Source organism: Salmo salar, chromosome ssa15 (assembly GCF_905237065.1).
Source record: "Salmo salar chromosome ssa15, Ssal_v3.1, whole genome shotgun sequence".
Lineage (NCBI taxonomy): Eukaryota > Metazoa > Chordata > Actinopteri > Salmoniformes > Salmonidae > Salmo > Salmo salar.
This window is the reverse complement of record NC_059456.1, coordinates 92,136,250-92,152,228: the sequence shown is the minus strand read 5'-3', so window position 1 is coordinate 92,152,228 and position 15,979 is coordinate 92,136,250. Positions and strand designations below refer to the sequence as shown.

At 44.5% G+C, this 15,979-nt stretch overlaps 1 protein-coding gene across 2 annotated transcripts in view; it reads left to right on the top strand.

The window, feature by feature from the left end:
• The window catches only part of LOC106572619 (inter-alpha-trypsin inhibitor heavy chain H6), a 41,275-nt gene that overhangs the window by 22,224 nt on the left and 3,072 nt on the right, over positions 1-15,979 (top strand). For both annotated transcript variants that reach the window (XM_014146964.2, XM_014146963.2), the window contains exons 4-10: positions 2,293-2,403; positions 2,705-2,952; positions 3,839-4,008; positions 4,168-4,284; positions 4,672-4,843; positions 5,080-5,540; positions 5,694-6,858. In XM_014146964.2, the coding sequence (XP_014002439.1) occupies positions 2,293-2,403; positions 2,705-2,952; positions 3,839-4,008; positions 4,168-4,284; positions 4,672-4,843; positions 5,080-5,540; positions 5,694-6,858 (2,444 nt within the window). The remainder of the gene's footprint in view (positions 1-2,292; positions 2,404-2,704; positions 2,953-3,838; positions 4,009-4,167; positions 4,285-4,671; positions 4,844-5,079; positions 5,541-5,693; positions 6,859-15,979) is intronic.

Here is a 15,979-nt window from a genome sequence, read left to right as displayed (position 1 = left end):
CAGTTTCATCATAGCGTTTGATGGTTTTTGCGACTGCTCTTGAAAAAACGTTCAAAGTTCTTTAAATTCTCCGCATTGACTGACCTTCATGTCTTAAACTAATGATGGACTGTCATTTATCTTTGCTTATTTGAGTTGGACTTGGTCTTTTACCAAATAGGGCTATCTTCTGTAAAGTACCACTATCTTGTCACAACACAACTGATTGGCTCAAACACATTAAGAAGAAAATAAATTCCACAAATTAACTTTTTTAACAAGGCACACCTGTTAATTTAAATAATTCCAGGTGACTACCTCATGAAGCTGGTTGAGAGAATGTCAAGAGTGTGCAAAGTTGTCATCAAGGCAAAGGGTGGCTACTTTGAAGAATCTAAAATCTAAAATATATTTTGATTTGTTTAACACTTTTTTCGTTACTACATGATTTCATATGTGTTATTTCATAGTGTTGATGTCTTCACTATTATTCTACAATGTGGAAAATCGTAAAAATAAAGAAAAACCCTTGAATGAGTACGTGTGTCCAAAATTTTTACTGGTACTCTATGTCCTCCATCTTAGTCCAACTCGAATGCTGTGAAGTACAGTATATTATTGTTTTGTAACACGTGACTGATAATACAAATAGTTACCATAAAGGAAGGTACATTTAGGTTTATTTGAACAGTGAGAGACAGAATAACAACAAAGAAATCCAGAAAAACGCATGTCAAAAATGTTATAAATTGATTTACATTTTAATGAGGGAAATAAGTATTTGACCCCCTCTCAATCAGAAAGATTTCTGGCTCCCAGGTGTCTTTTATACAGGTAACGAGCTGAGATTAGGAGCACACTCTTAAAGGGAGTGCTCCTAACCGCAGCTTGTTACCTGTAAAAAAGACACCTTTCCACAGAAGCAATCAATCAATCAGATTCCAAACTCTCCACCATGGCCAAGACCAAAGAGCTCTCCAAGGATGTCAGGGACAAGATTGCGGACCTACACAAGGCTGGAATGGGCTACAAGACCATCGCCAAGCAGCTTGGTGAGAAGGTGACAACATTTGGTGTGATTATTCGCAAATGGAAGAAACACAAAATAACTGTCAATATCCCTCGGCCTGGGGCTCCATGCAAGATCTCACCTCGTGGAGTTGCAATGATCATGAGAACGGTGAGGAATCAGCCCAGAACTACACGGGAGGATCTTGTCAATGATCTCAAGGCAGCTGGGACCATAGTCACCAAGAAAACAATTGTTAACACACTACGCCGTGAAGGACTGAAATCCTGCAGCGCCCACAAGGTCCCCCTGCTCAAGAATACATATACATGCCCGTCTGAAGTTTGCCAATGAACATCTGAATGACTCAGAGGACAACTGGTGAAAGTGTTGTGGTCAGATGAAACCAAAATGGAGCTCTTTGACATCAACTCAACTCGCCGTGTTTGGAGGAGGAGGAATGCTGCCTATGACCCCAAGAACACCATCTCCACCGTCAAACATGGAGGTGGAAACATTATGCTTTGGGGGTGTTTTTCTGCTAAGGGGACAGGACAACTTCACCGCATCAAAGGGACGATGGACGGGGCCATGTACCGTCAAATCTTGGGTGAGAACCTCCTTCCCTCAGCCAGGGCATTGAAAATGGGTCATGGATGGGTATTCCAGCATGACAATGACCCAAAACACACGGCCAAGGCAACAAAGGAGTGGCTCAAGAAGAAGCACATTAAGGTCCTGGATTGGCCTAGCCAGTCTCCAGACCTTAATCCCATTGAAAATCTGTGGAGGGAGCTGAAGTTTCGAGTTTCCAAACGTTAGCCTCGAAACCTTAATGACTTGGAGAAGATCTGCAAAGAGGAGTGGGACAAAATCCCTCCTGAGATGTGTGCAAACCTGGTGGCCAACTACAAGAAACGTCTGACCTCTGTGATTGCCAACAAGGGTTTTGCCACCAAGTACTAAGTCATGTTTTGCAGAGGGGTCAAATACGTATTTCCCTCATTAAAATGCAAATCATTTTATAACATTTTTGACATGCGTTTTTCTGGATTTCTTTGTTGTTATTCTGTCTCTCACTGTTCAAATAAACCTACTATTAAAATTATAGACTGATCATTTCTTTGTAAGTGGGCAAACGTACAAAATCAGCAGGGGATCAAATACTTTTTCCCCCCACTGTACTGTCAATAAACCTTGACATTTTCAATCTATGAGACCAAAGCATGTTTGTTCACACAGTCTGACCATTGTGAGTTACCCAGAGGGCTATTTTATTTTATTTCTGTCCTCTTATCCCACAGCACCTCCAATGACAAAGTGTACATCGCCCAGGTGAAGGAACGGAGCGCCGCCAGGAAGATATATGACGCAGCCAAGAAACAAGGAAAAACAGCTGGACTTGTTGCCACCAAGTCAGTCTGAAAAAGTATTTGATACCACGTTCACTCTTTGATATGTGTTTTATTAAGATTTCTATGTTTTGTGTGAAAGAGTAACAAACTACTTCCATTTTTCTCTAGATTTTCTGCAGTACAAATCAGACATCCATTACCCACCCACCACATCCACTCACATCTTTCTATCACTTTAGTCTGGATCCTACTCCATTCCCTCAATGCTCTCTCAGCCATTCTTTCAGGTTCACCATAGACCACTGACATCATCACTCCAATACTGTCTCTCTCTGTTGTTTCTCCTCTGCTGTGGTCTCAGAGAGAGGGAGATCGAGAAGTTCCGCGTGGCGGTGAGTGTTCCCTCGGGGACCCAGATGTCCTTCTCTCTGTCCTACGAGGAGCTGCTGCCCCGGAGGTTGGGTCGCTATGAACTGACCCTGGGTCTGAGGCCTGGAGGACTGGTCACTAACCTCACCCTAGACGTCAGTATTGCAGAGAGGACAGGACTCAGCTTCATCAAGGTCCTCCCGCTGAAGACCAGTCGACTGCTCTCCAACACTGTCACAGGTAACATAGGAAAAGACAACCATCAATGTTCATTGTCAAAGTAGTAGTACTAGTTGTAATACAATCAGCATGTTTAGGGCATCAGTTTGAGCAAGTCAAGGCGCAGAATCACTAATGGCAGGTAGCCTAGTAACCGAAATGTTGCTGGTTGGAATACCTGAGCCGACAAGGTGAAAAATATTGAGCAAGGCCCTTAACTCTAAATTGCTCCAAGGGTGCTGTACTACTATGGCTGACCCTGTAAAACAACACATTTCACTGCACCTATCCGGTGTGTGATGTTAGGTTCTAAAAAAAAAAAAATGCATGAAATGAAATGTATGTATTCACTACTGTAAGTCGCTCTGGATAAGAGCGTCTGCTAAATGACTAAAATGTAAATGTAAATGTAAACTCAACGGACACTATGGAAACTTCAAACCAAGTTTATACTGCCCAGAGGGTCAATACAGCTGCATTAGACAAAAAACATGGTTTTCCCCATGGTAGTATGCATACCCCACTTTGGGTGGAGTCTCCTCCTTATTGCTAAACATTGCATCATTATTGCTAGTCAGGGAGCTGAGTGATATGGGCCTTAAACGGTTCTTCCCCTTGTCAGTACTGCCACATGTGACCGTGTTCCCTGCACTCAGCCCCCCCAAGCTTCATTATGGCACCCCTCATGTCTCTTTTATAACTAATGATTAATAATAGTTAAAGCTCAGAAACCAAACCTATCAGTGACAAACTTTAAAAAAAATAATGAGTAGTTATTATATAGTAGTGTGTAGTTATGTGATTGTGTGCAGTCCGACTTCAACATACTGTAGTATATCTCAAACATGCACAATGACTGTCTGTGAACTGGCTGGGTGTTCTCTGGCCTCCCTTCTCTTCCATCCAGGTGAGTCTGAGGCTCCAGCCTCCACCCAGGTCCAGCAGAACCCTTGTTGTGCCCGTGTGCACTACAGCCCCAGCCTGCAGCAGCAGAGCAGTGCCTCTTCTAAGGGACTCAACGCTGACTACATCATCCAGTACGATGTAGAACTCAGTGACCTCATAGGGGACATACAGGTCAGCACGCACACACACCCATGCATGCACGCTTGCACAAGCACTACACTCTGTCTAGGACCAAAGTCCTACACAACAAATACTGTACAAATGACAGTATCTAGTGAGACAATAATCTAATCAAGTGAGTTATTATTCTCTTCTTTTGGCCTCTCTCAGGTGTTTGATGGATACTTTGTCCACTACTTTGCACCTCGGGGGCTTCCTGTTGTCCCCAAGGATGTCATCTTTGTCATTGATGTCAGTGGCTCCATGATTGGCACCAAGATCAAACAGGTACAGTAGAAGTATTACAGATGTATTTATTTATTTGACCTATATTGTCACAGCAAAATAATGCAACGTTTAGTCCATAATGTTGCTTGATCGGTGGTTAGGCTATTAGCTTGCCAAAAGTATGCTACATGAAAAGTGCAATATTGTTAATATAACCGTGTGTTAGTGTGGGTTTTCAGTGAATTTGTGTAAATCACGAAGCTCATCTGCATTTCCTGCAAAATTCTCAGCTACAAAGAGTGATCAAATTAAGATCCTACACCTGTACCTCTTTCACATTGCACCCAGCTGCACCTCATTAATATAGACAAGAATGACAACATTGACTCTACATTATATAGATCAATAAATGATCCTTTCTCTTCTCTCTGCATTTGTGTGGACCAGACAAAGCAGGCGATGTCCACTATCCTGGGAGACCTGCGTGAGGAGGACCACTTCAACATCATCACTTTCTCAGACAAGGTCCACACCTGGAAGAAGGGTCGCACAGTGAGGGCCACGCGGAGTAACATACGAGACGCTAAGGACTTTGTCAAGAGGATCATCGCTAAAGGATGTGAGTGGGATTGAGTCTGATGTACTTGAATTGCATTATATCTGCAGCAAACTGACAAGACCATGAAAACACTGTCGGTATTTCTCTCTTCTTCATTTCATTCCATCTTCTGCTTCCTCTTTTTCCTCCTCTTCTGTCTCCTCTTCTCCCTCCACTTCTGCATCCTCCATTCCTTCCACCTCCACCCCTCCCTCTCTGCTCCACGCCACCTTCCCATTTGTCCCTCTATCTTCCAGGGACCAACATCAATGCAGCCCTCCTCTCAGCCGCCCAGCTGGTCAACCCTCCCTCCTCCTCCGGTGGCACCCGCCGGGTCCCTCTGATCATCTTCCTGACGGACGGTGAGGCTACCATCGGCGTGACATCCGGTGACTTCATCCTGAGCAACGCTAAGAGCGCCCTGGGGGCCACCTCTCTGTTCGGTCTGGCTTTCGGGGACGACGCCGACTTCCCTTTGCTACGACGCCTGGCACTGGACAACCGCGGCGTGGCCAGGATGGTGTATGAGGATGCGGACGCCGCACTCCAGCTGAAGGGATTCTACGATGAGGTGGCCAGCCCGCTATTGTCAGACATCCAGCTGACCTACATGGACGACCAGGCCTTTGACGTCACACGCTCCCTCTTCCCTAACTACTTCCAGGGCTCCGAGCTGGTGGTCACTGGGAAGGTCAAGCCAGGGGTCAGGGACCTGAAGGTTTGTATCATTTAGATCATGTTGCTTGATCTGTGTTTGTCTATTGTTTATACCATAAGATGAAAGGAAATGTCCACTTGAATTATTCATATTGTAATGGCCAATAAAGATGTATCTTCTCTTATCTTCTCTATTTTTGTATTTTCTTCTCAGGTGTCTCTGACGGCCAGTGGCTCCAAGCAGAAGGTGAAGGTGGAGAATGAGGTGTTGGTGTCTAATGGAGAGGGGAATAGGACAGTGCTCTCTATGGGCTGCCCTGGGGGCATGGACGGGATCCCCAGCTTCGTACGGCGTCTCTGGGCTTACTTCACTATCAAAGAGCTGCTGCTGGCCAAACTGAACACCACTGACTCGAACATACAGAAACTGCTGGGAGAGAAGGCCACCAACCTCTCCCTCAAGTACAACTTTGTCACACCTGTTACTTCCCTCGTTGTAGTCAAGCCTGATGCCGATGAAATTCCTACCTCAGCGTCAACTACAACGGTTCGACCCACCACCACCACAGCTACTACAACAACCACAGTAGCCCACACACCTGCCACCAACATAGCCTCCCCAATCCCTGTGAAAAATCCCAGGATGATCAAAGCTAAACCAGACCCTCTTGTCACAAAGCCTCCACCTCTCCAACCACCTCAACCCAGAAAGGGCTCCACCCCACCAACAAAACCCAACCCAGTGAAAACAGTGGCTCCACCATCCCCCAAGAAAACCACTACAACTACCACCCCCAGCCCCAGTGCTGTCAAAACCGTCCCCGTCCCTCTCTCAGGGAAAAACCCTACCCCTCCTCCCAGCTCTCCTAAAACTGCTTCTGCCCCTCCTGCCAGAATAGTCAGTACCCCCCTGCCCAACTTGCTCAAAACAGACACCGCTCCTGCACCTGGGAAAACCACCACCACTACCACCCAACGCAAAACAGTAAAGACTACAGTCCCTACAACTGTGAAAACCACTACCTCAACTACCACCACCACCTCAGTCAGAGCCGACCCAACCCCTGCTCCACAGCCTGGGAAACCCACTACGCCCCTGCCCATCTCTGTTAGAACAGTCCTCCCGCCAGTTAGAATATCCCTCTCAGCCTCCTCTTCCTCAGATAACGCCACCATGTCTGCCGCTGATGCCAACCAACCTCAGGTCACCACACACCTGTACAGTCTTAAGTATGTTCCCCCTACTCTAGCTCCACATGGCAGTAACACAGACACAGACCCAGATGTGGACCAGATTGCCACCTTTGTCTCTGCCACGTTTGCCCCCATGCCAGGTGTTACAGACGGACCGAAACTGTGGGAGGCTGCAGGACTATTGGGTAGGTCTTCCACTAATCTCAGAAACCCAGAACTAAAATCTTGCGTAATTGTGACAGATCTTAGAAAAGAAACTAGAATGGTAGCTCCTCCCCCCTCTCTCTCAAAGTTACATGCAAGTCTATGGGTCAAATGTCCCTCCCCTTCCGAAATTGTAAAGATGCAAAATCGTGATTTGTCCAAATAATCAGTGACAAAAAAACAGCTCACTGGAACAATGTTCTTTGTTAGTCGTCGCATCCCACAGTCTGTTGACAGATGCTACAATATCAATTATGTGCATCTGTGAATGAGAGATAAGTCCACTCTCTACTGTCTATTTCACTTGGAACTCCAAAAAGCAGTATGCAAAGTATAGGCGAGGATACATTTTACTGAATACCAGTATTGCATATTATATACATTTCTTTGTATCAGGTATTGAACATACAGTCCATATTTTGTACCTGTCTATCAGAGAATTACTAGTACAATAGCTAGAGGATAGCTAGAGGACTCCTGATATCGCCAGGAGGGATAAGTATAATTTATTTTGTCTTTATCTGTTGTGGTCTAGTACTGTCTTTTTGCTAGCTAGGGCCATCTACTTTAAGTGCTGCCTGTTTTCCCAGTAGCATACTTGGTGTGTGAACTGCTGACTGCTTATAATTTTCAGATAGTTTTCACACATCAACCAGGATCAAGGGGCAGGGCAGTTTATGACTTGTTTTGTAATCAGTGGCTGTATTGGGGGGAAGTGGTTTTACCTCTCCTAGGCAATCAGTAATTAGTACAGGGTGTTGTGTTCTCCACCTCTTCTAGGCAATTAGCAATTATTGTTACTTCTTCAGTCTCCCCTGGTTTCACAGCAGCAGCTCTAAGCGGCGGGCGTGTCAGTGGCGCTTTTGTCAAGGAAACAAAGGCGGTTTTGACGAATTGTTCTGTGGAGTTATTGGAGGAAGGAAAGAGAGGGAGGCGCTACACCCCTCCCCCACTTGAGTATCTTACCTAGTTATTTACAGATTATCTCATTTTGCTCTTTTGTAGCTTTGTCAACTTTGTGTGTGTTTTCTATACCTGTTCGCACCACTCCCTGTAGGCTTTACAGATGTTCCCCACCCCTTGGCTGCAACACTTCTAATTTAGTGTACCCTGCGTGCACAACCGTTGTGGAATTCCGGGTCTCTGGCAGTGTTTGGAACTGCTGATCTGCGGTCAAGAATGTTGAGTTCATCTCAGCCTATGCTGCCCTTCAGACCCTTGACTTTTTGGCCCTGACGGAGACATGGATCACCACAGAGAGCACTGCTACTCCAGCTGCTTTATTTTTCACCTGACTATGTTTTCTCTCATAGTCTGAGAGCATCTGGCCGTCCCCGGTGGTGGCACAGGTCTACTAATTTCTCTTAAGTGGAGATTTTCTCTGTTCTCCCTCTCTCACCTGTCCATCTTCTCATTTGAATTCCATGCTGTCACTTGTCATCTATCGCCCACCAGGTGCCCTTAGAGTTCCTCAATGAGCTTGACACCTTGATAAGCTAATTTCCTGACAATAGCTCACTGCTCTTTGTACTTGGTGACTTCCACCTTCCGACATCTGCCTTCAATTAATTTCTTTCCACATCTCCCTTTCCCCTCCTTGCTTCTTGACCTCACCTTTTCACAATCCCCTCCAACTCACAAGGCAGGCAATATGCTTGACCTCATCTTTACTTTGTTTATTCCATGTGTAACTCTGTGTTGTTGTATGTGTCAAATTACTATGCTTTATCTTGGCCAGGTCGCAGTTGCAAATGAGAACTTGTTCTCAACTACCCTACCTGGTTAAATAAAGGTGAAATAAAAAAAATAGAGGCTGTTTGCCTACTAATCTCACTGCAACCCCCCCCCCCCACAGGTCTCTGATCACTAATTTCCTTTTTCCTTTTCTGTCTCCTTTCCTCCAACCCTAACCACTCAGCCCCTACCCAGATGGTCATGCGCCTTCACAATCTTCTCTCTCTCTCTCTCTCTCTCTCTCTCTCCCACTACTCTCTCCTTTTCTATCTTATCATCTCTCCCTTCTGCTAAATCCTTCTCTACTTTCCTCCCAGCCGGCTCGGCCCTCCTCTCCTGCTCCGTGGCTGGGTGACTCATTGAGTCTCCCTCCTCCCTATCTGCGAACAACTTTGTCAACCACTTTGGAAAAAAAGGTGGACCACATCCGCAACTCATTCACTCAGCCTATTGAGTCCACTGGACTCACTCACACAGAACTACCTTACGCCTTGACCTCTTTCTCCCCTCTCTCTCCAGATGACAGAGAGGGGCGAAAGCGCCATTGAGCAAATCAAAGATGGTAGCCAATCAGTCTGTCCGTTTGTATGTGTGATCCTTGAGATCAAAGTTTTAAGAGTTATGTTTTAATGACTCTGATCCTGTTTACAGAAGCAAATACTTTTGATGTGAAGGTGGATGCTGTATATAACAATTATTTTTAGATCTGTCTCTATTTTACGAAATATACTTCCGATTGAAAAGGCCTTTATTTTTTTCTACACCTTTCTGGAGTTGGAACTCGCCGAGTCAGGAGCATCTGTCTGCGCGCAATGCCTGCTACGCGAGCGCAGGTGCGCACTGAAGGCTAGGAGCGGAGAAGTGGTTATCAGATTGGAAAACCTAATGCACCTTGGGCGGTGGGAAAATCTACGTTCTACAGTCGTGGCCAAAAGTATTGAGAGTGACACAAATTAATTTTCACAAAGTCCGCTGCTTCAGTTTGTATGATGGCAATTTGCATATACTCCAGAATGTTATGAAGAGTGATCAGATGAATTGCAATTAATTGCAAAGTCCCTCTTTGCCATGCAAATGAACTAAATCCCCCAAAAACATTTCCACTGCATTTCAGCCCTGCCACAAAAGGATCAGCTGACATCATGTCAGTGATTCTCTCGTTAACAAAGGTGTGAGTGTTGACGAGGACAAGGCTGGAGATCACTCTGTCATGCTGATTGAGTTTGAATAACAGACTGGAAGCTTCAAAAGGAGGGTGGTGCTTGGAATCATTGTTCTTCGTCTGTCAACCATGGTTACCTGCAAGGAAACATGTGCCGTCATCATTGCTTTGCACAAAAAGGGCTTCACAGGCAAGGATATTGCTGCCAGTAAGATTGCACCTAAATCAACCATTTATCGGATCATTAATAACTTCAAGGAGAGCAATTCAATTGTTGTGAAGAAGGCTTCAGGGCGGCTAAGAAAGTCCAGCAAGTGCCAGGACCGTCTCCTAAAGTTGATTCAGCTGCAGGATCGGGGCACCACCAGTACAGAGCTTGCTCAGGAATGGCAGCAGGCAGGTGTGAGTGCATCTGCACGCACAGTGAGGCGAAGACTTTTGGAGGATGGCCTGGTGTCAAGAAGGGCAGCAAAGAAGCCACTTCTCTCCAGGAAAAACATCAGGGACAGACTGATATTCTGCAAAAGATACAGGGATTGGCCTGCTGAGGACTGGGGTAAAGTCATTTTCTCTGATATATCCCCTTTCTGATTGTTTGGGGCATCCGGAAAAAAAGATTGTCCAGAGAAGACAAGGTGAGCGCTATCATCAGTCCTGTGTCATGCCAACAGTAAAGCATCCTGAGACCATTCATGTGTGGGGTTGCTTCTCAGCCAAGGGAGTGGGCTCACTCACAATTTTGCCTAAGAACACAGCCATGAATAAAGAACGGTACCAACACATCCTCCGAGAGCAACTTCTCCCAACCATCCAGGAACAGTTTGATGACGAACAATGCCTTTTCCAGCATGACGGAGCACCTTACCTTAAGGCAAAGGTGATAACTAAGTGGCTCGAGAAACAAAACATCGATATTTTGGGTCCATGGCCAGGAAACTCCCCAGATCTTAATCCCATTGAGAACTTGTGGTCAATCACCAAGAGGCGGGTGGACAAACAAAAACCCACAAATTCTGACAAACTCCAAGCATTGATTATGCAAGAATGGGCTGCCATTAGTCAGGATGTGGCCCAGAAGTTAATTGGCAGCATGCCATGACGGATTGCAGAGGTCTTGAAACGAAGGGTCAAAACTGCAAATATTGACTCTTTGCATCAACTTCATGTAATTGTCAATAAAAGCCTTTGACACTTAAGAAATGCTTGTAATTATACTTCTGTATTCCATAGTAACATCTGACAAAAATATCTAAAGACACTGAAGCGGCAAACTTTGGAAATTAATATTTGTGTCATTCTCAAAACTTTTGGCCACAACTGTACACAACGTCTACCTGTGCTGAAATGCCTCTAAAACCCGACATTATGTATCTGTTACTGTGCCTGCTCTTTACTCAATGCCATCATGGATTAAATAGGCTGATTGATCAATGGGTGAGTGAATTATCTTCGCCTTATGCCCTACAATTTGCAAATGCTCCGAGACCATGTCAATACCACCAGGAACTTGGTCTCTCTCTGCAATTGCATTTGTACCACTCTCAAACGCAACTGGACCTACACTTGATGGCATACTTCCAAAATCTCAAACTATTGAATGACTTTTTTTCTGTGTCTAAAGACTATTGACAATGGTGCTGGCTCCGCCAAGTCCTCACGCATTGGGCAACAGATATATTGTTATGCTTTTATTGTTGATCTCTGGTAACGTGCGACCAAACCCTGGGCCCGTAGATACCATGCAATCTCTACCGACTCCCTATGATTTCAAAAACAGAGCAGGTTTTGGCCTCTTGCATGTTAATGTCAGAAGTCTATTTCCAAAAATAGACATGATTAGAATATGGGCCAAAATGACAAATGCAGACAATGGTTTTATCAGAAACTTGACTAAAGAAATCTGTGTCAAATAACTGGATGTCTATTGATGGGTACGCGTTTTTAGAACGGATCGGATGAGTAAAGGAGGAGGGGTTGCAATTCATGTTAAATCCGAGTTTAACACCTCTGCAATTCTTTCGATTACCAAACACTTTGAATTGCTTGCGGTTAAAGTGAACGCAAACTCAGCAAAAAAAGAAACGTTCTCTCACTATCAACTGCGTTTATTTTCAGCAAAGTTAACATGTGTAAATATTTGTATGACCATAACAAGACTCAACAACTGAGACATAAACTGAACAAGTTCCACAGACCTGTGACTAACAGAAATTGAATAATGTGTCCTTGAACAAAGGGGGGGTCAAAATCAAAACTAACAGTCAGTATCTGGTGTGGCCACCAGCTGCATTAAGTACTGCAGTGCATCTCCTCCTCATGGACTGCACCAGATTTGCCAGTTCTTGCTGTGAGATGTTACCCCACTCTTCCACCAAGGCACCTGCAAGTTCCCGGACATTTCTGGGGGGAATGGCCCTAGCCCTCACCGTCCGATCCAACAGGTCCCAGACGTGCTCAATGGGATTGAGATCCGGGCTCTTCGCTGGCCATGGCAGAACACTGACATTCATGTCTTGCAGGAAATCACGCACAGAACGAGCAGTATGGCTGGTGGCATTGTCATGCTGGAGGGTCATGTCAGGATGAGCCTGCAGGAAGGGTACCACATGAGGGTGGAGGATGTCTTACCTGTAATGCACAGCGTTGAGATTGCCTGCAATGACAACAAGCTCAGTCCGATGATGCTGTGACACACCGCCCCAGACCATGACGGACCCTCCACCTCCAAATTGTTCCCGCTCCAGAGTACAGGCATCTGTAATGCTCATTAATTCGACGATAAACGCGAATCAGACCATCCCCGCTGGTGAGACAAAAACACTTTTTGCCAGTCCTGTCTGGTCCAGTGACGGGGGGTTTGTGCCCATAGGCGATGTTGTTGCCGGTGATGTCTGGTGAGGACCTGCCTTACAACAGGCCTACAAGCCCTCAGTCCAGCCTCTCTCGGCCTATTGCGGACAGTCTGAGCACTGATGGAGGGATTGTGCATTCCTGGTGTAACTCGGGCAGTTGTTGTTGCCATCCTGTACCTGTCCCACAGGTGTGATGTTCGGATGTACCAATCCTGTGCAGGTGTTACGTGGTCTGCCACTGTCCGTCCTGTCTCCCTGTAGCACTGTTTTAGGCGTCTTACAGTTCGGACATTGCAATTTATTGCCCTGGCCACATCTGCAGTCCTCATGCCTCCTTGCAGCATGCCTAAGGCACGTTCACACAGATGAGCAGGGACCCTGGGCATCTTTCTTTTGGTGTTTTTCATAGTCAGTAGAAAGGCCTCCTTTAGTGTCCTAGGTTTTCATAACTGTGACCTTAATTGCCTACCGTCTGTAATCTGTTAGTGTCTTAACGACCGTTCCACAGGTGCATGTTCATTAATTGTTTCTGGTTCATTGAACAAGCATGGGAAACAGTGTTTAAACCCTTGACAACGAAGATATGTGGAGTTATTTGGATTTTTACTAATTATCTTTGAAATACAGGGTCCTGAAAAAGGGACGTTTCTTTTTTTGCTGAGTTTATATAAGGACTCCCACATCACTGTAGTCGGCTGCTACAGACCGGCTTTGGGAGAAGCCCTAAACTCTCTTTCTGATGTCCTGCACAAGTTAAATGACTCTGAATTTGTTTTTTTATGACATTTGAACTGGGACATGCTTACATCTGTATCGGACTCTTTTTAAACTGTGTGACTCTCTGAGTCTCGCTCAATTAATTAATGCGCCGACAAGACCAAATCTCAAAGCACCTAACAAATCTCTATTGGACATTATTCTAACGAATACCCCTCACAAATACACATCGACTGGGATATTCTGTGATGATTTCAGTGATCACTGTGGAATTGCTTGTGTTAGAAATACAACAATAACCAAAGCCAAACTCCGTTATATTTTTTAAATATATTTTAGACAGTTTGATGAGCAAGCGTTCTTACATGATCTGTACCAAAGTATTGACCGAGTAAGTCTGATTCCCGATGTTGACACTGCCAGGGTCAATTTGTTTTTTGTTTTTATATGAAATTTGTGTCCATTTGTGATAAGCATGTCCCTTTGAAGAAATTTAGAATCAGTGGAAGGGACAATCCCTGGTTTTCAGATAACTTAGCAGAATTAATTAGAAAGAGAAATATCTCTTGGGCTCATGCTAGACATACAAATGCTCATGTTGACTGGGCCTCCTTCAGAGTGCTAAGAAACAAATGCACAGGATTGATCAGGAAGTCCAAATCAGATTACGATTTAAATGCAGTCACAGAGAACCTAAACAACCCTACCAAGTTCTGGAAGCTAATCAAATCAGTGTCAGGTTCTAATGTATCCTCTGGCCTTCCTGTCCATTTAATGATGGATTCTAATGAAGTGAAAGATAAAGCCGATATTGTAGGGGTTTTTAACAAGCACTTCATATCTGCTGGTTCAGTTTTAGATAATGGTGGGGCCCAGGCCTCTAATGTAAGCTCTGTTACAGTCAACTATGATATAGGCCCTCATGTGAACCATTTTAATTTTGAGCCTGTTTCTTATACTGAGGTCTATAAAGCACTAAAGGCAATAGACACAAAAAAATGTGCAGGTCCAGACAACCTGGACCCCTACCTCTTAAAGATAGCAGCTGGTATTATTACTTAACCTGTGGCTCACATTTTCAACTTGAGTCTCTTGACCAATTCCATACCCGGTATTTGGAAATCAGCTTAAGGGTGGCGATCCCTCAGGACACTAGTTATTAGCATCTATCTCCAAACTCCCTATCCTGGCCAGTCTATGAATCCCTAGTGAACTCACAGTTAAAAAAACGTCTTAATTGAAAAGAACATACTGAGCGGGGTTCAGTCTGGCTTTAGATCGGGACACAGCACCACAACTGCAGCTATGGCAGTGGCAAATGACATTAATGCACTTGATAAAAAGTAACAGTGTTCTGCTCTGTTTGTGGATTTATCAAAGGCCTTTGATTCAGTTGACCATGAATTGTTGCTAGCTAGACTCAGAAACATTGGTCTCAGTGAAGAGGCAGTAAATTAATTAGAAAGAGAAATATCTCTTGGGCTCAAGCTAGACATACAAATGCTCATGTTGACTGGGCCTCCTTCAGAGTGCAATAAAATGCAAATTAATTACTTAAAAATCATACAATGTGATTTTCTGGATTTTTGTTTTAGATTCCGTCTCTCACAGTTGAAGTGTCCCTATGATAAAAATTACAGACCTCTACATGCTTTGTAAGTAGGAAACACTGCCGATTTTGCAGGTTATCAAATACTTGTTCTCCCCACTGTATATGCAGATGATACAGTCATATATTCACGTGCTCCTTCTCTGGTTCAGGCTGTTGAAGAGCTCCAGACTGCTTTTCAGTCAATGCAGGCCTCCCTTTATGGTCTCAAACTGGTCTTGGATGTACAAAAAAAATAATTCATGACCTTTACCAGAGCTGGAACTCTGCCAGAGAAGGTTAGCATTGTCACATCTGGTGGCTTAACCATTGAAAAAGTGTCATCCTACAAATACCTAGGTATTTGGTTGGATGACAAGTTGTCCTTTAAAATTCATGTGGATAATCTTGTGACAAAGCTTAAATTGAAACTGGGTTTTTATTTTCTTAAGGCTTGCTTCCCTCTTATGGCTAGAAAGAAGCTTGTTCAGGCCACTTTTCTCTCTGTAATGGATTATGGTGACTTGTTATATATGCATGCAGCCTCCTCTGTCTTACAGAGACTGGACTCTGTTTATCATGTATCCTTGCATTTTATAACAAATGCCAAGTCACTCACCCACCATTGCACCTTATACCAAATGGTAGGTTGGACCTCACTTTATATGTGCAGAAAGATGCATTCTTATGTGTTCATCTACAAAGCCCTTTTCAGTAAACTCCTACCTCTGTAGTCTGGTCTCCTTCACCACCAGCAGTTACCATACCTGGTCTGCTTGGTGGTTGCTACTTAAAGTCCCCAGGACCTTCACAGTATTAGGCAAGACTGCCTTTTCTTCTTGTGCACCAGAGGCATGGAATAGTCTACAATCCATGCTTTATCTAGATAAGTTAATTCAGTGGCAATAACATAAAATATTGATGGGAGACTTTGTTACGGAGGAGTGTAAATGCTTTTTTTTTAGGCTGGATCATGTTGTATGTTTTAATGATGTATTGATTGTTGCTGCGTTCTTGGCCAGGTCTCCCTTGAAAAAGAGACTGGGTCT